At 42.6% G+C, this 26,323-nt stretch overlaps 1 protein-coding gene across 1 annotated transcript in view; it reads left to right on the forward strand.

The window, feature by feature from the left end:
• Positions 1-431: 431 nt before the first annotated feature.
• The window catches only part of DNAJC11 (DnaJ heat shock protein family (Hsp40) member C11), a 67,538-nt gene continuing 41,646 nt past the window's right edge, over positions 432-26,323 (forward strand). The window contains exons 1-2 of the mRNA XM_068986001.1: positions 432-503; positions 25,640-25,769. Of these exons, the coding sequence (XP_068842102.1) occupies positions 432-503; positions 25,640-25,769 (202 nt within the window). The remainder of the gene's footprint in view (positions 504-25,639; positions 25,770-26,323) is intronic.

Consider the following 26,323-nt stretch of genomic DNA (forward strand, 5'->3'; position numbering starts at 1 on the left):
GGGGTGAGAGTGGAGGTGGGGAGCTGGCCACGTAGCCCAGGTGAGGCTATATTTGGGATTCGGATGTGCCCCGCACTGGATGCCGGCGGGGGAGACAGAGGGTGTCGCAAAGGTCTGTCTCCTCGGCGTCCAGATGTGACGACCCCCGGGAGTGAGCGCAAACTCGCTTTTTCTAGCCAAGGCACAGCCCCAGGGTGCCCGGGCTCGGCTTTAGGTCCCGGGACGACACGTGGAGGGACTGGGCCCGCCCTCGGCCGCGCCGGGGCGCAGGGCGCAGGCGCGCTCCTTCCGGGCTACGCGGAGGCGGCGCGACTCCAGAGCGCCAGGGGCCGCTGTGGGGCAGCTGCGCCCGCCCGCGCTATCTGGGCCGCGGACCGTCGGTCCCTCTTGTGCACGGCCTTGCCGGTTTGGCGGGGTGAAAGGTTGCGAAGATGGCGACGGCCTTGAGCGAGGAGGAGCTGGACAATGAAGACTATTACTCGTTGCTGAACGTGCGCAGGGAGGTGAGGCCTGCGGCGGGCCGCCGTCCGGACCGAGGCCGGGCCGGGTCGTTCAGGCGGGGCCAGGCTGGCAGCGACCGGCCCTTTCCCTCCTCGGGCGGCCGGACCCTGGCGGGGAGGCCGCGTGACCCCGGCTGACGTGCGCGATCGCTGGCCGGCCAGACTGTCCCCACCGCCCTGCCCCTTGCGCCGGGGGTTTCCTATCTGGCCTCTCCCCCAGCTCTCCGCGGCCGGTGCGCCGCGTGCACTGTGTCCCGGCAAAGCCAGAGGGCCCCGCGCCCCCAGAAGGAAACAGGGTCCCGAGGTGAAGGTGGAGTGGGTAATCCAAGTTCTCCAGGACCAGTTGTCACTCTCGGCTCACACACCCGCCTAGGCCGAGGGGCTGTGTCATCGTCCCGCAGCCGGCAGGATGGGAAACGGAGTCCCAGGCGCCAAGGTCAAAGCCACCAGAGAACCTCCCCAGGGGTCTGTCCGGTCCCCAAGTCTTCCACGGGGGACATCCCGCCTCTGAAGTGAGTCCAGGCTCAGAGGCACGTGTCCTGTGTCCTCCTTCTTCTTGAGCGGCTTCCAGAAATTGAAGAAAGAGTCTCCTGGACAAATAGCCTCCATTCGGAGGCCCAGGTTAGGAATAAACTCAGGAATAAGCGAGGAAGAGTTAACGCCGCCACTTGCACCCGCGTTTCCAGACGCCAAGTGCTTATCCCTCATTTCCTCACCGATTGAAAGATAACACTAGAGAGCTTCACATGGTGTCTTGGACATAGTGGGGGCCCAATTAAATTTCCTTTCTTGTTGACAAGTACATTTGAGGTCAGCGTGAAGGGCAGAGAGGCTTCCAAGGTCAGGTCATATTCATGAAGTGAACTCTCTCTCTGAACTGCTACGTAGGATCTTCCCACCTCTGCCATAGGATCTCTGATTCTGGATCAGCTTTTCCAGTGATCAGAACTAGCCTCGTGTGGCTGTCCTTGGCAAAACTGGTCAGGCTGTTATGTCAGGGAGCTCAGGTCTGCGTTATGTTAATAACAGCTAATGTTCTGTGAGTGCTCACTTTGTGCAGGGCCACAGTGCTGAATGGACACTTTGTTTTATGTTATTACACTTAATTACCGTATTAGCCTTTAAGGTAGGTATTCAGAGAGTTCTTGATTGATCCCTGAGGAAACGGAAGCATAGAGAGATTAAGTAACTTGCCCAAAGCCTCACCACTAGAAATTGCAAGAGCCTAGATTCAGCCCTGGGCAGTCTGACTCTGAAGCCCCAGTTCTTGATCTCTGTGCTGTACTGCGTAGCTTACCACTCCTCAGACTCCAGAGCTGCTGGACTCTTTGGGCACTCCACATGGAAATTCCTTAAATGTGTTAGTCACTATTTACTGTGGAAACATCCAGTGAAATATTTTGGTGAATTTCAGATCTTGTTAGGCTGCAGTAGGGCCACCTAGAGATTCTTGGAACGAGTCATTGGTGAGGCTTCTTTGGCCTCTATTTCTTTCCCTTTGAATGGATCTGTCTGGCTCGTGATTCTTTTTCTCCAGTTCTCAGAAGTAAAGTGGTAAATGAAACCAGCTTTTCTGAAATCAGCCTTTCTTACCACTCATTTATAGTTCGCCTGGGGAAAGATACTAATACCTGTTCACTGAATCTTGCATGACAAGTCACTTCGGTCGTGTCCAACCCTTTGCAACCCTGTGAGCCATAGCCCGCCAGACTCCTCTATCCATGGGATTCTCCAGGCAAGAATACTGGAGTAGGTTGCCATACCCTCCTCCAGGGGCTCTTCCCCACCCAGAGATCAAACCCACCTCTCCTACATCTGCATTGGCAGGTGGTTCTTTACTACTAGTGCCACCTGGAAAGCCCCTGGAATCTTAGGTGGCTGCAAATGATCAAAAGGTCTAGTGTAGTAAGCTTGGCTGAAGTCCTAGGTAAACATTTGTCAGAGGTATACCTTGAAATTGCCACAATGTTGGGACTTGTTGTTATTAGACTGATGGGTGAAAGTCAAAGAAGTATTTCTTGAAAAATTTCACTTCTCCAGTGAAGGCACCTCCCACATTTCTGGCTGTAGGTGAAAGTCCTGTGGAACAAGTCCTCTGGCTTAAGTCATTTAGTGTTGCTGCTGCTAATAAACTCAGTATAGAACACCATCCTGTGTGGTGTGATTTTCCAGGGTTCCATTAGATAAGAAGCTCAGAAAGTGATCTCTGGACTTGATTTTAACTAAGATTTTTTTGTGAAATTAGAAATCATCCTGAAGTTGAAAGACCATGCTTTAGCTGAAGAATTAGAGAAGAAAATAGAAGTAATCTTTATCTTACATATGTGGTCAAAAGAAGGTAATAACCCCGTTGATGTTTCAGGTCTACAGCTTGATGGCATTGAAGTGTAACTAGGAGGCAAGGTCCTCTTCCCACCAGCACCCCAGAGCACTTTCAGAAGTCTCATGTTCAGGAGGTTCGTGACTTTCTGCCAAGAATCTCAGATGGAAGCAAGCTGAACCCAAACCAGGGAACTCTAATTAATAAAGTTTTAAATGTATAAGCTTGATACATGATGATAACAAATGGAGTAATACAGAAATATCAGAAATCTGCTTAAGAATCTCCCTTGCCATGTTTTAAACTTTAAAATGTCCCCTCTTTAAATTGTATCCCAGAGAGTGAAGCAGGCAGCTAGATAAAGCTTTGATAATAATTCCCTTTCTCTAGTGTTCCTACATTGTCTGTCTGCAGAGTGGAGCAGTTATCTGCCTGCCACACATTGAGGGGAGGGAATAATTTATCATTAACTAGGCATATTGAAACTGGATTGGCATCTCTGGTTTACATAGCCAGATGCACCAGCAGGGGCCCAAACTCTGACCTGAAATTTCTGAGATGATTTTCCAGAATTTATTTGGAGAAAGGATTCCTGAAGAATTAGTGAAATTTTCTTGATGTACATGCTTTTTATCAACATTATAATTGACACATTTTAAACCTAATTTATTCCTAAATAATTGAGTTTAACTCCTACTTTAACCAGTGTTGTAGTTGAAAGAGTTTCATTTTTACGCATAACAGTCAGAAATGTTTATAACCTGTTGTAAGATCTCTGGTCCCAATCAGTTTTAGCCTTAAAGGAGCCAATCACCTTTTCAAGTTGTAGATACTTTTGTAAAAAAAAAAAAACAGTCATTAAATAAAAAATAAACTCAAGTAGAAATGTCTTTTCTTGTAGCCCACATATGGAGGTCAGTGTTCTGGGATCTTCATCCTTCCAAATAGCCATGAAGCTAGAAGTGCAAAGTCATCACCTAAATAGAAAGTTTTCCCAAAGTCCCTGCATGTTCATTCCTTCCCTGGTATAGGGCATCTCATCGTCTCCACAGTTTTTGGTTGTCTAGGTTACTCTGGCTGCATGTTACAGTCACAGAGTTGGGGGTGAAAAATCTGAGTTTGGATTGCAGACGAAAAGAGAAAGGTCTACCCGTCACAGCCAAGATTGACCTTGGGGGACAGTCACCCAACCCCCAGCCAGGGTGGCAGGGTCATCTGCAGAAATTGAATGTAAAAGGGTGGTAAGCCAGTGTGCACATAGGTACCTAAAGCCCTAAGGTACTTATCTAACCTGATGGGCAGGTGATTAGTCTTAATGAGGGATGTGAAGGTGATTCTACGAAGGTTTCCTTTAATGAGTTTTCTATTTGCTGTCTTAGGTTCAAAGTCTGATAGTCACACCAGTGAACCCGCTTGTGCTGAGCAAGTAGAGAGAGCCTTGGTTGTCCAGAAACCTGACTTAGCCCAGTGGACACATTCCTAAGGCTGCCTGTCAGTGAAGAGGAGCATAGTCCTTAAGAGCAGGGCTCTCAGGCCACTCAGGCCCCCAAGGGTGACCTTGAACACGTCATTCAACCTCAGAGTCTCCTTTACTGATGTGCAGCCAAACCATCCTGTGTTCGAATCCCAGTTTTACCCCCGGGAGGTATGTGCCTCTAGGCAGCTAGTAGTTGAACCTTTTTGCTCTCTGTTTTTTAGGGAGCTTTTCTTGAAATATAGGTTAACAGATAAAAATGTATTAATATGAAGTACTTGGTCTGAGCCAGGATGTTGTATATTGGAGCATGAGGCCATGTATAAAGTACCTGACGCATAAGTAGGTATTTGATTAATAATGTTTATTGTTGCTCCTTCCTGGATTTTTATAAACATGAGGTTTTGCTTGTTTTAAAAAGACATACATGTACATAGAAGGCTTTGGTCTGTCTCATCCAGGCTCAGTTTACCGTTGTAGTAATTAAAAAAAAACGTGCCAAGCATAATTTAAGATTTTATGCTAAGCATTAGGTTCTAAATTCCCAAAGCTTTCTTCTTTCTGTTCAAATTACCAAGTTTTTTCTCTTCAGAAGACAGTTATCTGAACTCTTCCCACAGGGTCATGCATTTGACTTGGGTGGCGGGACGAGTGGTCCCCAGCAGCTGGGCTAAGCTTGGGAGTGGGGTGCAGAGCCAGGGGGTGACCTAAAGAGATGGCGTCTGGGTTAGAAGCAGAGTGGGACACACAGATCAAGTTGTTGTGAGCGGTCATCTTTGAAGGGGCCAGGCAGAGAGGGCAGGGCCTGGCAGAGGTTCTGCTCCAGCGACAGGATGACAGCACCGGCGGTCAGGATGGTGACTGGTGGAGCTCTTAGGCGTCTTCCTGAGGATGAGGAGGGGGCCGTTAGGGTACCCCTCAAGTTCTAGTGTCACCTCGTACTGTGATTAGCAAACACCACGAGGCTGAATTTTGAAATTGTTTTCTTTAATGAACCTTAAGCTAGTTACTACCTTTCTGCTTTGGGCATTTCAAACAATTGGGTCTTGAAATTTTAATGCTCTAGTTCTACATTATTGACCAAACTACCTCTCTTTTTTCTTTCGTTTTTTTCTTAAAGGGAAGTCAGTTGAAAGCTTTTCTGTTTGCTGTGAGTTCTGTAAAACAATGGAGAGGAAACTAAGGGACACACAAGCCACATGTTTTGCTTGGCTACAGAATTTTAGTGTTTACTTTCATTTTAATTTCACTCGTGTATTTTATTTACACCCTACCATGTTCAAAGAGAGGATTTAAGACAGCTAACAGAGATGAGAAGACAAAATAGCAGAAATGTTTAAAAGGGGGCACCCTCCCCCCCAAAAAAAGAAAGACCACTGGGAATGTTACTGCTTTTGTGGCCCCTGGGTTGAATGGATCACATTCCTTTGCAGAAGCTCTTGTGGTCTGATGGCTGCGGCCTGCTTGCCTCCTGGGCTTTTGGAACCACTTCTGCCTGCAGTGAGTGCACAGTGTTCCCACCCGGGTTTGCTGCGGCAGAACATTCCTCAGTAGTAAAATGTCAACAGACATCAAACTACAAGAATCATGTGGGCATCGAGTGGGCAGGATGTAGCAGATGGGCACGGACCACAGGCAGTATAAGGTCAGGCGTGTAGGGGAAAAGAAGCCGAACCCTTGATGCAAGAGAGGATCTGAACTGTGAGTTTTGACCCAGGAAGGAACTTGAGCTCATTGCCCTCAGATGATGGCCTTTTTATTTACTCTTGTGTCTCAAAGGCACCAAGTAAACATACAGACATAACCAGGAAGAGAAATAAAGACAGAGTTGTACAGTGGTAGGAAAGTCTCTCCTGAGCCCTTGGAGTGATCTTTAATCAAGAACCAGAATTTCTGCTCCTTTGGTCCGGCTCTCATGTGCTGTTGTCAGGAAGGGATTTGTCCTGGAGGATGGGACCCCCCTCAGCCCCACAAACCTTAAAGGTGAGAAGAGGCCCTGCCTTCCCTGCCCCCCACCCCCCGCCCCCAGTATTTAGAGTTCCTGTTCTTACCAATTCCCTCGTCCTGTTTTTGAAGTTACAATGCCATCTTGGGGGTAAATTTTAAGTGTTTTTCCTTCTGTGTTAAGGAGAACCTATGTAAGTTTTCTAAGGTTATTCCTAATTGTTGAAATTTGGAATTGTTTGATCAACCTCCTGCCTTTCTGATGATTTGATTTTTTCTCTCTGAAGCCCACCTTCTCAAAATGAAAGGTCCTAAATAAAGTGGTGGCAGGAAGCTGACTTCAAAAATCATGAGAAATAGAATGTGTGCGTCTGACCTCCATACTCAGCAAAGGCGGGCTTTAGGGAGGGACAGCTAGGATCACTCACCTTGTACCTGGCATGTGAGGCACCTGTGAGTGTATTGAAGATGATTTGAAAAGGCCAAAGGTGAAGATGGAGTTTCAGAAGAGGTCCGTGGCTTAAAGAACAAAGCCTTTGAAGTCTAGTCCAAGTTTGACTTTGTAGCCACCTGGGCTAAGTTCCTTAACCTCTCTGAACCTGTATCTTCATCGATAAAATCCAGAGGATAATTTTACTGTCATAGTGCTGTTGGGAGAATTAATCGAGAATGCATATAAGTGCTTAGCATAGTAATGGGCACATTATTATGTAAAGTAAATGCCAGTATATTTTTATTAGTATCATGAGCATAAAAGTTAATAAGGAGTGCTCTCGCTGATTTGTAGGAGTTCTTCACAGAATTCGGATGAGTCCTTTGACAGGTTAGTATAATAAATGTCCTTCTTATAAATGTCCGTCTACCAAAGTTTGCTTTGAGCCAGGCTACACACGAGTTCTAATTTCTGGCCAGGTTTTGGGTCAGGGATACATAATCAGGTAAATTTCTCCATCTCAGACACGTCACTTAGTTAGCCTTTTAGATATTCACTGTTTTTATCTGAAATATGGGGGTTCTGATGCCAGTCTCCAGGCATTTTATGAGTATTTGAATGTTAAAGGAGGAAATACTGGTGCTGGTACTTTGTTAGCTTTGCTCTGACTGCACCTCTGCCTTCTGGCCATTACGATTACATGTCCGTATCACCTGCCGCCTCTGCCCGGCTGCCTCCCAATTTCATGCTCCCCTGTGCATCCCAGTGAAAAGCCTCGGATGCTCTTTGATTTTTCTTCTCCGAGTAGTATTGAGTCCCTTCTCAATACTTTGACTCTCTCATTTCTATTTTCTTCAGGTCTCTCTGTTTTCACCTTTTGTCAGTTTCCGTCAAGCTGTTGGAGTTAATATTAACACACAGTACTGATCACGTTTCTCTAGCCAGAAATCTTTTGTCATGTCCTACTTTTTATTGGATAAAGGTCAAATTCTTGGCTCTGTTTTTAAAGCCCCTTACAAGCTAGATGTTGTCTATATTTTCTGCCCACTTTGTGCTCATGTTCTGTTTTCTTCCACTGCAAAGCAGGCTCCATGTGGGGTCAGGCACCGTGGTTGCCTGGCTCGCCACTGGGTCCCTAGCACTGTGTGGGCACATGACACATACCTGCCAGATGTTTGCCAAGTGAATGAGCAGGCGGGGGATGTCCACGTTAATTTCTTGCCTACTTCCTGCCTTCTTTGCCTTAATGAGGCCAGTCTGTCAGTGTTCTGCCTCACCTGTTTCCTCGGGGCACTCTTTTCCCCTGAAATGCCCCAGCCTGTTGTCAATACTGAAACAGACTCAGTCTGCCTTTTGCATTATTTCAACCCTACTGGCTCCATGAAGTTTTCCTTCCATTCTGACAGCCCTGAACTTAGGTTTTGTTTTTTTTTTATGTGGACCATTTTTAAAGTCTTTATTGAATTTGTTACAATATCGTTTCTGTTTTAATGTGTTTTTGGGTGAAGCATGTGGGATCTTAGCCCACTGACCAGAGGTCAAACCTGCACCCCCTGCGTTGGAAGGCGAAGTCTTAACCACTGGACAATCAGGGAAGTCCCGTGTCTTCATTATTGTTTAGTTAAATCCCTGTGTGGGGAGTTCTAGGGATTGGACACACACACTTAGTTTATAATCTCTTTGAGGGCAGGAATGATGTACTTCTTCTGTATCTCTTGTGGTACTTAGAGCAGAGTTGACATTCAGTTAACATGGTGGTTTGAAATGACAAAATATTTGCTAATGCCATACTCACCTTGTCCAGGTGCATTTTACTTTGTGGGATACCTGTATTGAGGAACATGTTGCAGTTTTGGTGACAGGTCATCCTAGAGGAATGTATTGGAAGCAGTTTGACAATTTTCAGTTTGGTAAATCTAAACTTTCCCTTAGAAAAATTGCTTAAAGTCAGGGAACAAAGGATTACAGCAGATTCATAGCTGGGGCCCTGGTTTAAGCCAAGACCTGTGGAGACTCAGTTCAAGACTGGATGCTGTGTGAGAAGGGGAGGGAATGCCTTTCCCCGCAGGGCTTGTCCTTTTTCATCCGGCAGATATTGATCATCTTTCTCTTACGTTTCTTTATTGTGATGAGAAAAGGTTACGTATTTATCATCTTTTGTACTAGCACCAGTAATGGTATTTGTAGAAAGCTTCAAATGGATTAGATTTATTTTTGTACAGTTCTTTTTCCTTTTGTCAGTTAAACAGAGCTGAATTTTTACCATAGGCATTGGTTAGTTTCTCTTGAAATCCTGTTGTATTTGAAATGCTAGGATGGTCTGTATCACACTTAAGGGTGAGTCCACCTGCTTAGCAGTGTTCCGTCACTCAGTTGTGTTTGACTTTACTCTCAAAGCTCCTCTGTCCATAGGGTTTTTCCAGGCAGGAATACTGGAGTGGGCTGCCATGTTCTCCTCCAGGGGATCTTCACGACCCAGGGATCAAACCCACGTCTCCTGTGTCTCCTGCATTGACAGGCGGGTTCTTTACCGCTGAGCCACCTGGGAAGCCCCACATACATTGTCAGGGTCTATTATTGTTTGTGGATGAACCCCCATGTGCGGGAACTTATTTCCAGAGCCTCCAAAGATGTCCCCATAAGTAAACAAAGAGAGTAGAAGACTGTGCTGAGCAGGGAAAGTGGCATCAGAAGAGGGTAGGGCCATGTGGAGGGCAGTTATCTGGTGTTCTGAAGCTGCAGACTATGTGGGAACCTTTACACAAGCTAGTCTGTTAGTGTGACCAGTATCTACTCAACGACACCACGTACTCTAGCACCCTTTCTCTTCGTGAAGCGGCTCTCGCTCAGCACAAAGTACCCATGCTGTCTTGCTGTTAATTAGCTCTGAAATCTGCCTTTTCCTTTAAATTCTGTGAGCACCAAGTATCGTAAAAAAATTACAGCCTTTTATTAGCTGATGCAGTTTATTTCGATCAGATTGTCGTGGAGCATATGGGCAGTCATGAATCTCCAACTGCGGTAATTAGGCAGACTTCCCACAATCCAAAAGAACATAGTTTGTGGAGGTTTTGTTGCTGAGATACAGTAATATAGATATAGCCTGGAAGTTTGAGCTTGAAATTTATAGGCTTCAGCAATAAAAAGCCTGGTAGCTTTACTTTTTAAAATTTGTACTTATTTATTTATGGATCTTCGTTGCTGTGCAGGCTTTCTCTAGTTGTTACAAGCGGGAGGTTACTCTCTAGTTGTGGCGTACAGGCTTCTCATTGCAGTGGTTTCTCTTGTTGAGCACGGGCTCTAGAATGCACAGGCTCAGTAGTTGTGGCTCACAGGCTTAGTCACTCCAAGGCACGTGGAACCTTCCTGGACCAGGGATTGAACCTGTGTCCCCTGCATTGGCAGGCATATTCTTAACCACTGGACCACCAGGGAAGTCCAGCTTTACTTTTCTTAAAGTGAAGGTCTGAGGTATCACTAAGTTGTTGCTTGTATACTCTATCGGGTCTTCAAAGTATGGAATGAAATATCATTGTACTAGTTAGATGTGCTGTACACCAAACATTATTGGCTCTTAACTAGGGAGGGGCTGCACTTCCTCGTCCCCTGGTGGTTGAGTGTGGTCACATGACCAGCTCTAGCCAATGGCTTGAGTAGAAGTGATGCATGTGCTGCTCAGGCTGGGGCACTTAAAGGGCAGGTGAGTGGGCGTCTTATGCTCTTCCCTCTGCCTCCATGATGGGCGGTGGTTCCAAAGGGTCTGTTTTGTCTACCTGGGACCTGAGGACATTGCCAAGCAGAGAACTAGCTGGCCTGAGATGGGCATGTAGTGTGAGGGAGAAATAAGCTTTTGGAATCTGGGGGTTGTTTGTCACCGCAGTGTCACCAACTCAGCAGATCTCAAGCTTTTTAATGTCAGGGCCTGTTTGCATTCTTAAATTATTGAGGGCCCCAAAGAGCTTTTGTTTATGTGGGTTATAGCTATCAATATTTATGAGAAAAACTTATGGATTTCAAAATAACTATGTATTGGACAATGAGTTTGCAGGCAGAACGAAAGATAGTACACTGAGAATCAATTGAGGTAATCTCTGAAAACTCTTGTGTTTATAGCATAAAGCTACCACCTTACAAGCTTCTAGAAAACAAAGTATACAAGTACCCATTTCACTAACCATCAGAGCAGTAGTATCATCACACCTTATGTTACCTCAGGAAAATCCCACTGTGCTTATTGAGAGCGAAGGAAAAGGGGGCAACAGAGGATGAGACAGTTGGATGGCATCAATGATTCAATGGAGATGAACTTAGCAAACTCCGGGAGATGGTGAGGGACAGGGGAACCTGGTGCGCTGCAGTCCATGGGGTCACAAAAAGTCAGATACGACTTGGCGACTGAATAACAATGCTTATGAGAGGATGAGGAAAAGGCAGATAACACCTGAGGATTATTATGAAAATAGTTTTGACCTGTCGACCCCCTGAAAGGGCCTCAGGAACTCCCAGGGGCCCCACACCATTCTTAAGAACCATTGACGTAGCCCGTCCAGTGGATAGCCATACTGATGTCCCCACATGCTGTAGCTGACTCTGCTAATTGAAGATAGGAAATAAAAGCAGAGTGACTGTATACTCTTTGACTGTGTGCTGTCACTTTGAATGCAGAGATGGTCTCCATCACTAGAAATTAAATAAAGTGAAAATGGAGCAGTGTCTTCCGTGCCTTAATTATCTAAGGGAAGCAAATACAATGAAATTGTTATCAGGAGACTTTTCTAAGCACAATACCACAGCAGAAATCAGAAAAGAGAGCATGGATAGGTTTGATTTTACAAAAATGAGAAACATCTCTAAAACCTTTAAAAAATTATAACCACATATAAAGACTTAAAAAGGAGTCTATATTTGATACAAAATCACATTTCCAACATATATAAGGAACTCTTGGCTTTAAAAGGGGGAAAAAGAATGAATACCCCAATAGGGAAACAATACAAAGGAAACAAGTAGAAGAAATCTGAGATGCAAATAATTGGAAAAATTTCCACCCTCACTTGTAAATTAACAAATGCAGGTTAAAACAAGGCTGTTTTTTGTTTGGTTGTTGTTTTGCTTTTTCTCTACCAGATTGGCAAATTTTTTTTTTTTCCTTTTTAATGATAGTATTCAGCTCTGACTGATGAAAATCTGTTAGCCCACCCGGCCGGAAGACAGGAGGATTATTCCCTGGAGAAATTGAGCCAGAAAGGCTCTGGAGCTTAGACATAGAGAGTAGAGGGTGAGAGTGGCTCCCTAACAAAAGCAGGGAGACATAAGTGTTTGCACCCTGCATGGTGAGGCTTCTGGCTTTTTTCCCCTTATTCCTGGGCTCTTCCCTGAAGGAACTAGCCTATAAAGAGAAAAGACTGCCAAATCAAACTTCTAGGTTCCCTCCCAGCCATTTCAGAAAGAATCTCATCAGATGACAAGTCCTGTTCACACATACAGAGATTCCAAATAGCCTATTAATGTCTTACTATGAAGTGTAAATCAACTGTCAAAGAACATCAGTTGTTTGAGGGAAGCCTCCAGAGGAATTCTGAGAGATCATGCTGACAGCAAGGAGAAACTAGAAGGAAGCAGACAATGCAAGGAGTTTGGGAACTAGATTGCCTTCAGATAGTTAAGATACTGCATGTAAGAAATAACAGTAAGGTGATTCATTGAAAAGAAATACTACATAAAAAAAGAAGGAGTTCTTGGAACTTAGATAACAGAAATAAAAACCTGAAAGTCAAAGATGAGGAAATATCCACAAAAGTAAATTTTAAAAATTAGAAGACCAAATTTTTTAGGTACTAAATAAAAGTAAAATGAAGGGGAAGACATTATTAAACAATTAATATGAGAAAATTTTCTCAAAAGATGTGAGAATACAGGTAAAAAGGGCTAGTCAGATAACTAGCATAGTGGACTGGGGAGTAAAGAACCCCATACTAAGGGAAATCATAGGTTAAAAAGGGTCCTAACAGTTTCCAAACCAGGTTGCAAAGGATTGGATTGTTTCCAACTTTTTAACTTGTAAGATACACATAAAATTTTGTGCAAATTTTTTCTTAGTCATTTTTAAGTATACAGTTCTGCAGTGTTAAATGGTTACATATTGTTATGTACCTGCCACCATTTACATCTCATACACTCTTCATTTTGCAGAACTCAAACTCTATCCCTGTTAAACAGTGACTCCTTACCTCCCCTTCCACCAGCCTCTGGCTGCCACCATTCTACTGTATGTCTGATTTTGACTACTTCTAGGTACCTTACATAAGTAAACGTGTACAATATTTCTCTTTCTGTGACTCGTTTATTTCACTTAGCATAATGTTCTCAAGGTTCATCCTTATTACAGCACATGTCAGGATTTCCTGCCTTTTTAAGACTGAATAATATTCATTGTCTTTATATGCCACATTTTGCTTATCGATTTATCTGTTGATGAGCATTGGGCTGCTTCCATGTTTTCAGTTCAGTTCAGTTCAGTTCAGTCGCTCAGTCGTGTCCAACTCTTTGCAACCCCATGAATCACAGCACACCAGGCCTCCCTGTCCATCACCAACTCCCGGAGTTCACTCAGACTCACGTCCATCGAGTCAGTGATGCCATCCAGCCATCTCATCCTCCGTCGTCCCTTTCTCCTACTGCCCCCAATCCCTCCCAGCATCAGAGTCTTTTCCAATGAGTCAGCTCTTCGCATGAGGTGGCCAAAGTACTGGAGCTTCACCTTTAGCATCATTCCTTCCAAAGAAATCCCAGGTCTGATCTCCTTCAGAATGGACTGGTTGGATCTCCTTGCAGGCCAAGGGACTCTCAAGAGTCTTCTCCAACACCACAGTTCAAAAGCATCAATTCTTCGGCGTTCAGCCTTCTTCACAGTCCAACTCTCACATCCATACATGACTACTGGAAAAACCATAGCCTTGACTAGACGGACTTTAGTCGGCAAAGTAATGTCTCTGCTTTTGAATATGCTATCTAGGTTGGTCATAACTTTCCTTCCAAGGAGTAAGCGTCTTTTAATTTCATGGCTGCACTCCATGTTTTAGCTGTTGTGAATAATGCTGCTCTGAATATAAGTGTACAAATATCTGTTCAAAACCCTGCTTTCGGTTCTTTTGGGTATTTACCCAGAAGTGGAATTTCTGGATTGCATGGTAAATCTGTTTTTAATTTTTTTGAGGAACTGCCATACTATTTCCCATAAAAGCTCTACCATTTTACATTCCCCCTAGCAGTGCACATGGGTTCCAGTTTCTCTGCGTCTTTGCCAACACTTATTTTTTTCCTGTTTTTGTTTTGTTTTGAATAGTAGCCAGCCTAATGGGTTGGAGTGATGTCTCATTGTGGCTTTGACTTGTTTTTCCCTAGTGGTTAGTGATATTGAGCATCTTTTCGTATGCTTTTAGCCATTAATATATCTTCTTTGATGTATTAAGTCCTTTGACATATTTGAATCAGATTGTTTTTGTTGAGTTTTAGGAATTCTTTATATATGCTAGTTATTAATCTCTCATCATATATACTATCTACAATTATTTTCTCCCATTCTTCAGATTGTTTTTCTACTTTCTTGATGGTATTCTTTGATTCACGAAAGTTCATAATTTTGATGAAGTCCAATTTATCTCTCTTTGCTTTCTTTTGTTGCCTGTATCTTTGATGTTACATCTGAGAAATTGTCACCAAATCCAATGTCTTGAAGCTTTTGGTCTGTTTTCTTCTAAGAGTTTTAAAGTTTCAGCTCTTATGTTTAAATCTTTAATCAAGTTTGAGTGGATTAGCCAAAACTGTAGGATACAAAGTCAACATACAAAAACCAGTTGCATTAATTTTTGTATATGGTGTTAGGTAATGGTCTTCACTCTTTTCATGTGGATATTCAGTTATCCTGGTACCATTTGTTGACAAGCCTACCCCTTCCCGGTTGAGTAGTCTTGGCACACTTGTCAAAAATAATTTGATTCCTTGAGGGTTTACTTCTGGGCTCTCTGTTCTATTCTGTTGGTCTATATGTCTAAGTTTTGTTTGTTTGTTTGTTTGTTTTTATGCTATTGTAAATGGACCTGTTTTCTACAAAAACAAGACCAGGAGCTGATTGTGGCTCAGATCATGAACTCCTTATTACCAAATTCAGACTGAAATGGAAGAAAGTAGGAAAAACCGCTAGACCATTCAGGTATGACCTAAATCAAATCCCTTATGATTATACAGTGGAAGTGAGAAATAGATTTAAGGGCCTAGATCTGATAGATAGAGTGCCTGATGAACTATGGAATGAGGTTCGTGACATTGTACAGGAGACAGGGATCAAGACGATCCCCATGGAAAAGAAATGCAAAAAAGCAAAATGGCTGTCTGGGGAGCCCTTACAAATAGCTATGAAAAGAAGAGAGGCAAAAAGCAAAGGAGAAAAGGAAAGATACAAGCATCTGAATGCAGAGTTCCAAAGAATAGCAAGAAGAGATAAGAAAGCCTTCTTCAGCGATCAATGAAAAGAAATAGAGGAAAACAACGAATGGGAAAGACATTCGTTGAAGAGAGATCTCTTCAAGAAAATTAGAGATACCAAGGGAACATTTCATGCAAAGATGGGCTCCATAAAGGACAGAAATGGTATGGACCTAACAGAAGCAGAAGATATTAAGAAGAGGTGGCAAGAATACACAGAAGAACTGTACAAAAAAAGATCTTCACAACCCAGATAATCATGATGATGTGATCACTATCTAGAGCCAGACATCCTGGAATGTGAAGTCAAGTGGGCCTTAGAAAGCATCACTACAAACAAAGCTAGTGGAGGTGATGGAATTCCATTTGAGCTATTTCAAATCCTGAAAGATGATGCTGTGAAAGTGCTGCACTCAATATGCCAACAAATTTGGAAAACTCAGCAGTGGCCACAGGACTGGAAAAGGTCAGTTTTCATTCCAATCCCAAAGAAAGGCAACGCCAAAGAATGCTCAAACTACCACACAATTGCACTCATCTCACATGCTAGTAAAGTAATGCTCAAAATTCTCCAAGCCAGGCTTCAGCAATACGTGAACCGTGAACTCCCTGATGTTCAAGCTGGTTTTAGAAAAGGCAGAGGAACCAGAGATCAAATTGCCAACATCCACTGGATCATGGAAAAAGCAAGAGAGTTCCAGAAAAACATCTATGTCTGCTTTCTTGACTATGCCAAAGCCTTTGACTGTGTGGATCACAATAAACTGTGGAAAATTCTGAGAGAGATGGGAATACCAGACCACCTAACCTGCCTCTTGAGAAATCTGTATGCAGGCCAGGAAGCAACAGTTAGAACTGGACATGGAACAACAGACTGGTTCCATATAGGAAAAGGTGTACGTCAAGGCTGTATATTGTCACCTTGCTTATTTAACTTATATGCAGAGTACATCATGAGAAGCGCTGGACTGGAAGAAACACAAGCTGGAATCAAGATTGCCGGGAGAAATATCAATAACCTCAGATATGCAGATGACACCACCTTTATGGCAGAAAGTGAAGAGGAGCTAAAAAGCCTCTTGATGAAAGTGAAAGAGGAGAGTGAAGAAGTTGGCTTAAAGTTCAACATTCAGAAAACGAAGATCATGGCATCCGGTCCCATCACTTCATGGGAAATAGATGGGGAAACAGTAGAAACAGTGTCAGACTTTATTTTTGGGGGCTCCAGAATCACTGCAGATGGTGACTGCAGCCATGAAATTAAAAGATGCTTACTCCTTGGAAGAAAAGTTATGACCAACCTAGATAGCATATTCAAAAGCAGAGACATTACTTTGCCGACTAAGGTCTGTCTAGTCAAGGCTATGGTTTTTCCTGTGGTCATGTATGGATGTGAGAGTTGGACTGTGAAGAAGGCTGAGCACTGAAGAATTGATGCTTTTGAACTGTGGTGTTGGAGAAGACTCTTGAGAGTCCCTTGGACTGCAAGGAAATCCAACCAGTCCATTCTGAAGGAGATCAACCCTGGGATTTCTTGGAGGGAATGAAGCTGAAGCTGAAACTCCAGTACTTTGGCCACCTCATGCGAAGAGTTGACTCATTGGAAAAGACTCTGATGCTGGGAGGGATTGGGGGCAGTAGGAGAAAGGGACGACGGAGGATGAGATGGCTGGATGGCATCATGGACTCGATGGACATGAGTCTGAGTGAACTCCGGGAGATGGTGATGAACTGGGAGTCCTGGTGTGCTGCGATTCATGGGGTCGCAGAGAGTCGGACAAGACTGAGCGACTGAACTGATTTCTTTTTCTTACCTAATTGCTCTGGCTAGGACGTACAGTAATACTGTGTTGAATAGAAGTGGTAAGAACAGACATTTTTCCCTTGTTCCTGAACTCAGGGGAAACACTTTCAGTCTTTCACCATTGAATATGATGTTAGCTTTGAGTTTTCTTCCTCAGTTTGTAAAAGCCTCTTTATGGCTTTTGGTTTCTTTTAGTTTCCTTCTGTTGCTAGTTTGCTGAGTGTTTTTATCACGAGAGGGTATTGAGTTTTGTCAGTGCTTTTTCTGCATCTATTGAGATGATCGTATGGGGTTTCTTTGAATATGGTGTATTGTGTTGATCAGTTTTCATACATGGAACTGTCATTTCATTCTAAGAATTAATCCTGCTTGCTTGTAATGTTTATCCTTTTAATATGCTGCTGAACTCTCCTGGTACACTGTTGAGGATTTTTACATCACTGTTCATAAAGGATTCTGGTCTGTAGGTTTTTTTTCTTTTTTGTGGGGTCTTTGTTTGGCTTTGGCATCAGGGTAATAGTGGCCTCATAGGATGAGTTTGGAAGTGTCCCCTCCTCTTCAATATTTTGGAATAGTTGAAGATTGCTATTAGTTCTTTAAATGTCTGGAAGAATTCACCAGTGAGTCCATCAGGTCCAGGGCACTTCTTTGTCAAGAGGTTTTGGTTACTAATTCAGTCTCCTTGGCTTCCTTTGTGGCTCAGCTGGTAAAGAACCTGCCTGTGATGTGGGGGATCTGGGTTCAGTCCCTTTGTTGGGAAGATCCCCTGGAGAAGGGAAAGGCTACCCACTCCAGTATTCTGGCTGGAGAATTCCATGAATATGACTGAGCGACTTTCACTTTGAATCTCTTTATTAGTTATGGGTCCATGCAGATTTTCTCCTTCATCATGATTTGATCTTGGTAGGGTTTGTATTTCTAGTAATTTGTCCATTTCATCTGTTTTCTTTTTTTTTTGGTGTACAGTTATTCATAGTGCTCTTTTATGAACTATTTTCTATTTCTATAGAATGAATAGTAATAGCTCCACTTTCATTTCATAGTCATTGGAGTCTTCTCTCTTTTTTGCCTTCAGTCTAGCCAAAGGTTTGTTCATTTTTGTAATCTTTCTGAATAACCAACTTTCATTTTATTTCTGTTGCATATCCGTTCTTTATTTCATTTACCTCTGCTCTAATCTTTATGATTTCCTTCTGCCATTTTTGATTGTAGCTTTTCTTTTTCTCTCATTTTTTCCTTTTATTTTTTAAATTTATTTTTATTAGAGTGTAGTTGTTTTTGTTGTTTGTTGAGTTGTGTCTGACTCCTTTGCAACCCCACGGAGCGTAGCCTGCCAGGCTCCTCTGTCAATGGATTTTCCAGGCAAGAATATAGGAGTGGGTTAACATTCCTCCTCCTTACCCAGAGACGGAACCCACGTCTGCTGCAAGTCTCCTGCATTTCAGGCAGATTCTTCACCGCTAAGCCACCAGGGAAGCCCATAGTTGGTTTACAGTGCTGTGTCCGTTTCTGCTGTACAGCAAAGTGGATCAGTCATACGTACACACATATTCACCCTTTTCTTAGATTCTGTTCCCATATAGGTCATTGCAGAGTATTGAATAGAGTTCCCTGTGCTCTACAGTAGGTTCTTTTTAGCTATCTATTTTACATATAGAAGTGTGTATGTTAATGGTAGAAAGTGAAGAGGAACTAAAGAGCCTCTTGATGAGGGTGAAAGGAGAATAAAAATGCTGACTTGAAATTCCACATTCAAAAAACGAAGATCATGGTGTCTGATTCATGGCAAATAGAAGGAGGAAATCCCAGGGACAGTGGAGCCTGATGGGCTGCCATCTGTGGGGTCACACAGAGTCGGACACGACTGAAGCGACTTAGCAGCAGCAGCAGGAATAATTTAGGAGAAGGCAGTGGCACCCCACTCCAGTACTCTTGCCTGGAAAATCCCATGGATGGAGGAGCCTGGTGGGCTGCAGTCCATGGGGTTGCTAAGAGTCTGAGATGACTGAGTGACTTCACTTTCACTTTTCACTTTCATGCATTGGAGAAGGAAATGGCAACCCACTCCAGTGTTTTTGCCTGGAGAATCCCGGGGACAGGGGAGCCTGGTGGCTACCATCTATGGGATCGCACAGAGTCGGACCCAACTGAAGCGACTTAGCAGCAGCAGCAGCAGAAGGGGGAAAAGTGGAAGCAGTGACAAATTTTATTTTCTCAGGCTCCAAAATTACTGTGAATGCCAACTGCAGTCATGAAATTAAACGAAACTTGTTCCTTGGAAGGAAAACTATGACAAACTTAGACAGCGTATTAAAAAGCAGAACATCACTTTGCCGATGAAGGTTCATATAGTCAAAGCTATGGTTTTTCCAGTAGTCATGTATGGATGTGAAAGTTGGACCATAAAGAAGGCTGACTGCTGAAGAATTGATGCCTTCAAACTGGTGTTGGAGGAGACTCCCTTGGACAGCAGGGAGCTCAAACCTTCAATCCTGAAGAAAACCAACTCTGAATATTCACTGAAAGGACTGATGCTGAAACTGAAGTTTATAGTTATTCTATCTTTTTGCTGCACTGAACCTTTTATTATGATCATATGTCTTTCTTGGTGCCTTTATAACCTTTTCTGATTTCATGTCTGTATTGTCTGGTATTAATAATAGCCTTGCTCTCTTTTGGTTACTACAGTGGTTGCAAGGAATGTCTCTTTCCATCCTTCAACTCTCTACCTGTTTGTTTTGGATCTCAGTTGAGTCTCTCACTGGTAGTATACAGGTGGTCATGTGTTTTTATCTGTTCTGCTGGTCTTTGTCTTTGATTAGAGAATTTAATCTATTGATGTTTAAAGTAGTTACTTATAAGAAGGAATATTTTTGCTATTTGTTTTCTGTGCACTGTTTTTTTGGTTTTGTTTTGTTTTGTCTCGTCCCACATTATTATCTTTTGTGTTAAACAGATTTTTTGTAGTGAAATGTTTTAATTCACCTCTCATATCCTTTCATGTATATGCTATAACTGTTTCCTTTGTGGTCACATTTAACTCCTTAGATTACATTTAACATCCTAAAGTTATAATACTCTAATTTGAACTTACTCCAGTTTAACTTGAATAACGTACCAAAACTTTTATTTTGCAACTCTGTCCTACCTCTTTCAGTTATTGATGTCATAAAATTACATTTTTACATATTGTGTGTCTAAAAAATAAACGATTATTTTTTAGAATGCATTAGTCTCTTAAATTATGTAGAAACAAAACGTGAAGTTATAAGCTGGAGTTACAATAAGACTACCTTTTAGATTAATCTTTTTTTTAATGTGTTAGTGTCTGAAATCATTGAGAAAACATGATATGGAGTTACAAGTCATTTTTATAATAATACTAGCTTTTATAATTGCCCATTTATTTCCTTTTCTGAGATCTTAATTTCTTCACGTGGCTTTGAGTTACTGTCTGGTGTCCTTTCATTTCACCAAGCAGGTCCAGTATCTCACAGTAAAGGTCAAGGTTCATTTTTCCACATGTGAATATTCCTTTCTTCTGTCATCATTTATTGAAAAACTATCTTTTCTGCTTTGCACACCTGACCACATATATGGGGGTCTGTTTTGTGGACTCACTTTTGGTCCACTGATTTGTGTATATCTGTTCTTTTACTGGTAGCACGCTGCCTTGATTACCAGAGCAGTCTTAAAGTCCAGTATTGTGCGTCCTCCAGTTCTTCCTCAAAGTTACTTTGGTTAGTAAAACAACTGGAAAGTAAAATTTCTTCTTGCTCCATATTGTTTTTCCATATAAATTTTAGAACTGTCTTGTCAGTTTCTACCCAAAAAAAAAGCCTACTGGAATTCTGATTGGATTGCATTGAATCTGTAGGCTGCTTGGGGAAGTTTGACATCTGAATGATACTGAATCTTCTGATACATGAAGGTAGCTTATCACGCCGTTATTTTTGGTCTTCTATCATTTCTGTCAGCGGTGCATTGTAGCTTTCAGTGTATGGGTCTTGTAGCTGTTCAGTTCATCCCTAAGTAGTTCATGTTTGTCAGTGATACCAAGTTTCAGTTTTTATTATATAGAAATAAATTGATGTTTATTGATCCTGTATCCCATGACCTTGCTAAAATCACTTAGTAGGTTTTCTAATAGACTTTTTATGATTTTCTACGTAGATGACATCTGCGTAAATAGAGACATTTTAACTTTTTACTATGTTTGTCTTGAACTTCTTTTTTGTGCTTTATTGCATTTTTGTATTGTACAGCATCTAATCCAACAGTTTTAACAGACCACTAAACTCTCCAGGTCTCTAGGGATCTTTTCACTACGAATTCTATGATATATAAAGATGGAATTTATATTAGATTTACTTTCCATTAAAATTATAAGTAGATGATTGAGATGATGAAACTTTTCAGACTTACATCATGATACATCACTTAATTTTATATACAATTTTAGGAATAAGTACATAATTTGAGGTATCATTTTTAATATTATCACATATTTTGAAATGATATCAGCATTTTTATTTTATTCATTTTTTTGGTCATGCCAAGTGGCATGTATGATCTTAGTTCTCCAGTTAGAGGTTGAACCCATGCCCCCTGCATTGGAAGCACAGAGTCTTAACCACTGGACCGCCAGGGATGTCCTGATATCAGTATTTTTATGATAGTGAAAGAGTTTATCATTTATGAAATATCGAACCAGTGACCTTAGCTATTCAGTTATGATAAAAGGCTCAATCTAACCTTTTATTGAATGTGATATTTATTAAAAATGAAACTTCTTGTTTCTATTACTTAATCAATAGCACGTTAAGCCATTTATTAATATGACTAAAGAAGGTATTGCAAACTAGGTACTCTACGCCCTTGTCTTCTAGTTTACTTTTTACAGCCAGGAAATAGCAGTCTAACCTAAAGTCAGTCAAATCTATCTAATCCTGCACTTGTAATTTTTATGAGATGGCTGGAAAGAACAATTAAAATTTGCAAAAAGAGACTAATTGATTGTGGCTCCTCAGGAAGGAACAAGCCCCTTTTACATCATCAGATAAGTAAACCTATCTGGAGAAGACATTGAATTTGCCACTGGTTAGCTGTTCTTTATTTGCTTAAAACATTGAAGCTTGGTGCAAGTGGCATCTTGGTAAGTGTGGCAAGGAATGTGTTGTATAATTAATTGACATAAGTATAGAAAGAGGCCTACGGTGGGAAAAAGAAAGGGGAACCGTAGAGATGGGAGCATTGAGGCGCCTGTCTTCCATGGAGTCTTGTTTTGTTTTGGGCCACACTGCAGGCAGGGCATGCAGGATCTTAGTTCCTTGACCAGGGATCAAACCCAAGCCCCCTGCAGTAGAAGCCCAGAGTCTTATCCACCGGCCCACCACGGAAGTCCCTGGAGTCTTGTGTTCTTATTGAAATAGAACATATGCATAGAAGAGTCCACATCATGGACATGCAGCTCAGTAAATTTTCACAAACATGGGCCTCTTCATGAATGAATGCTCCTGTCATCTTCCCACAAGGGCTGTAATTAGCCCAGTTTCCATATTCCTGCTGCCCAAAGGGTATCAAAGCTGAATTGTGGCATTAATGACAGCTATAGTGATTAAATATTAAATTCCTCTCACGTGCAAGGCACTGTTAAGAGCTTGTACACAGACTATTTACTCCTCAAAATAAGTGTGAGAGAGGAACTGTTGTCTACAGTGTGGAGAAAAGGTTTTAGAAGAGCTATAGAGAATAGGTTGTTGCCGTGTACCATAAGAAGCACTGTGGTCACTGTCTCATTTTATTCCCACACCATCCCTGAGTATGGTTGTCATCTGCTCTAGCAGGTGAGAAAGCCAAGGGTCAGAAAGCTCATTTGCCTGAAGCCTCTGTTCTTAAGGGCTTCCCTGGTGGCTCAGTGGTAAAGAATCTACCTGCTAATGCAGGAGACGCAAGTTCAGTCTCTGGGTTGGGAAGATCCCGTGGAGAAAGAAATGGCTACTCACTCCAGTATTCTTGCCTAGAGAATCCCATGGGCAAAGGAGCCTGGCGAGTACAGTCCATGGGATTCAAGAGTCAGACTTGACTTAGCGACTCAACAACAACAACAGAACCACTCATTACTCCTGGAATTGGAAGATATTGAAAAACGGTGGAAATTACAGAAAAATGCAGTTTGGCGTCTTCTCTTGTGACCCTGATGCCTTGATCCGTCACACCCCTGTGACTGCTTTCCTGTGTCCGGGGCCCAGAGCTCCCGTCCTTCCTCAGCATCCTCACTGTGGACCTGGTCCCATCCTCCACCTGCAGGGCTGGCTTTTCAGGCCCCTCTGGCATGTTGTCAGTGACCCAGAATTTGCTTCTGTTGCCAAAATGGTGGAGTTGCCTCCCAAAATAAAATGTTCTTTACTTGACAAATCACCTGGACAACCTAGATGTCCATCGACAGATGAGTGGATAAAGAAGATGTGATAGATGTATACAATGGATTATTACTCAGCCATGGAAAGGAACAAAATTAAGTCATTTGTAGAGATGTGGATGAGCTTAAGAGACTCGTACAGAGCGAACTAAGAAAGAGGAAAAAAAATGTCATATGTTACTGCATATATATGGAATCTAGGAGAAATGGTACTGATGAACCTATTTGTAGAGTAGGAATAGAGATGCAGACAGAGAATAGACTTGTGGAAAGGGAGGAGGGGAGGAGAGGATGGTACAAATTGGGAGAGAAGCACTGACGTATATATACATTACCGTGTGTTAAATAGATAACTAGCAGGAAGCTGCTGTATAGTACTGGGAGCTTACCTCGATGATGGCTGAGAGGGGTGGGATGGGGTGTAGGTGGGAGGGAGGCTCAAGAGGGAGGGGACATATGTATATATGTATGAATACGGGAGCTGGACCATAAAGAAGGCTAAGCGATAAAAAATTGATGCTTTCAAATTGTGGTACTGGAGAAAATTCTGGAGAGTCCCTTCGACTGCAAGGAGATCAGACCAGTCAATCCTAAAGGAAATCAACCCTAATATTCTTTGGAAGGACTGGTGCTGAAGCTGAAGCTCCACTATTTTGGCCACCTGATGCGAAGAGCCATCTCACTGGAAAAGACGCTGATGCTGGGAAAGATTAAGGGCAGGAAGAGAAGAAGGGGAGCAGAGGATGAGATGGTTAGATAGCATCACCGACTGAATGGTTGTGAATATGAGCAAACTTTGGGAGATAGAGAAGGATGAGGAAAACTGGCATGCTGCAGTACGTGGGGTTGAAGAGAGTCTAGCAAGACATAGCAACTAAAGAACAACATAGCTGATTCATGTTGCTGTATAGCAGAAACTGACACAACATTGTAATGCATTTATATTCCAATTAAAAACAAATCTGACAAAGCTTCACATTTGGTATCACCTCTGATAGACTAAAAAGTTCCCTGAGGTTGATATAAAATCAGACATTGTACTTTCCCAGAGCACACCTGAGGGCCCAACCAGAGAGGTGGTGCACGAGATGGTGTGGTGTTTGTAGAGCCTCCAATGAAGACTCTTTCTGAGAAGTTCTTGGTGGCTCTGAGTCAGGCAGAGTACAAAGTGGATTTCTGTCTGCCTTCCTCCTTCCTCCCTTCTGCGTTGTTAAAACACACCCAGAGCCCGCTTGTACTGTGTGTCATCTGTGCTCTTCTAATGGCACCTTCTCCCCTCAAACTGATTACTTGTAAGATTGGAGAGGGACTTCCCTGGCGGTCCAGTGGCTGAGACTCTGTGCTCCCAGTGCAGGGGAAAGGAAAGTATTAGTCACTCAGTCGTGTCCAACTCTTTGTGACCCCATGCCAGGCTCCTCTGTCCATGGAATTCTCCAGGCAAGACTACTGGAGTGGGTAGCCATTCCCTTCTCCAGGGGATCTTCTTGACCCAGGAATTGAACCCAGGTCACAGGGCAGGGGGCCCAGGTTCAATTCCTGGTCAGGGAACCAGGTCCCACATGCCACCATAAAGATCAAAGTTCCCAGTGCTACAGCTAAGACCTGGGGCAGCCAATAAATAAATAAAAAGGAGTTGGAGAGCTGTATGTGTTCAGCCTTTGGGTGCTGTGGGTGGGGAGGCTTGTTTTTACTACAGGTAGTGAAGCATTTTTGCCTGCCTTGTGTGCCTCCTTTTAGAATTAGCGGTTGAATAGAAATGCGTTGATTTGACAATTTTATGTCTTTGATTTTTTAAGGATGAATATTCACTGAGTTTCCTTTGTCTGAAGACCGAGTAAATGCATGGCGTTTCTTTCTTATGGTTTATAGCTCTTCTCCCCTTCTCAACAGTCTCTGTTGAGAGTACCTTGGCACGATCGACTTTGAATGACTTGGGTTAAAGAGCAAGCAGGTCTCTGTGACGATTCTTATTTCTGCTCAGAGCTCAGAGAACCAGGGTGGAGACACGTGCTTTCATTCTCTCTGATAGCGGCATTTCCCAGCAAAACACAGTTGCTTTCAATGTACATAGTTGAACGCTTTATTAACTGGAAAAAAGAGGCCTTATTGAAGTAATAAAGCATAACTTCATTATATCCTGCATGTAGACAGCAGACATGTTGGAAAGTGGCTGATAGCTTCCCATTTCAAGGCTGATTCTGATCATGATAATATTTAAGTCACATTGATTGTCTTCTAATTGGATTTTTCTTCCTGCAGGCCTCTTGCGAAGAGCTGAAAGCGGCCTACCGGCGACTGTGTATGCTTTACCACCCCGACAAGCACAGAGACCCAGAGCTCAAATCGCAAGCTGAACGACTGTTTAACCTCGTTCACCAGGCTTATGAAGGTCAGTGTGGGGCTTGGCTCTGTAGAAGCACCAGTGTAGAAACAACAGTGTCTTGTAGCAGACACTCGATTTTTAAGAGGCTTGATTTGTAGAGGATAGAAAAAGAGAGTCCTTCGAGGTGCATAAAAGAAGCAGTTAGTTTAGTGCTTTTTACTGACAGGGTCCTTTGAAAGAGTAGTATTTTGCTTTGGAAATCAATATGTGTCCAGTAAATAGAAAATGAGACCGCAGGTGAAGTAATAGTCCGGATCTGAATTGCAGGGGGATATTCCAGTTTTAAATTGTTTCCTCGTTTTCTTCTAAAGGGAACTCTTAAACGTGAAAGGCTGATCTCTACAGACAAGCTTACTTTGTTCTCTCTTTTCTTTTCAGAAAATACAAAGAACATTTTTTCCATCTGAAAGTGGTTTTCTTCATTCTGTAGCATTCAGTTAACGCAAGGTTCTAACAAAAGGAAGAAAATGATGTTAAAAAGCATAATAGGAAATAGAATCAAGTAATTCAGATTATTATACTTACCTCATATATTTCAGAAAAAATTTCATAATATATTT

The sequence above is a fragment of the Capricornis sumatraensis genome, chromosome 14, assembly GCF_032405125.1.
Source record: "Capricornis sumatraensis isolate serow.1 chromosome 14, serow.2, whole genome shotgun sequence".
In the NCBI taxonomy this organism is placed as follows: Eukaryota; Metazoa; Chordata; class Mammalia; order Artiodactyla; family Bovidae; genus Capricornis; species Capricornis sumatraensis.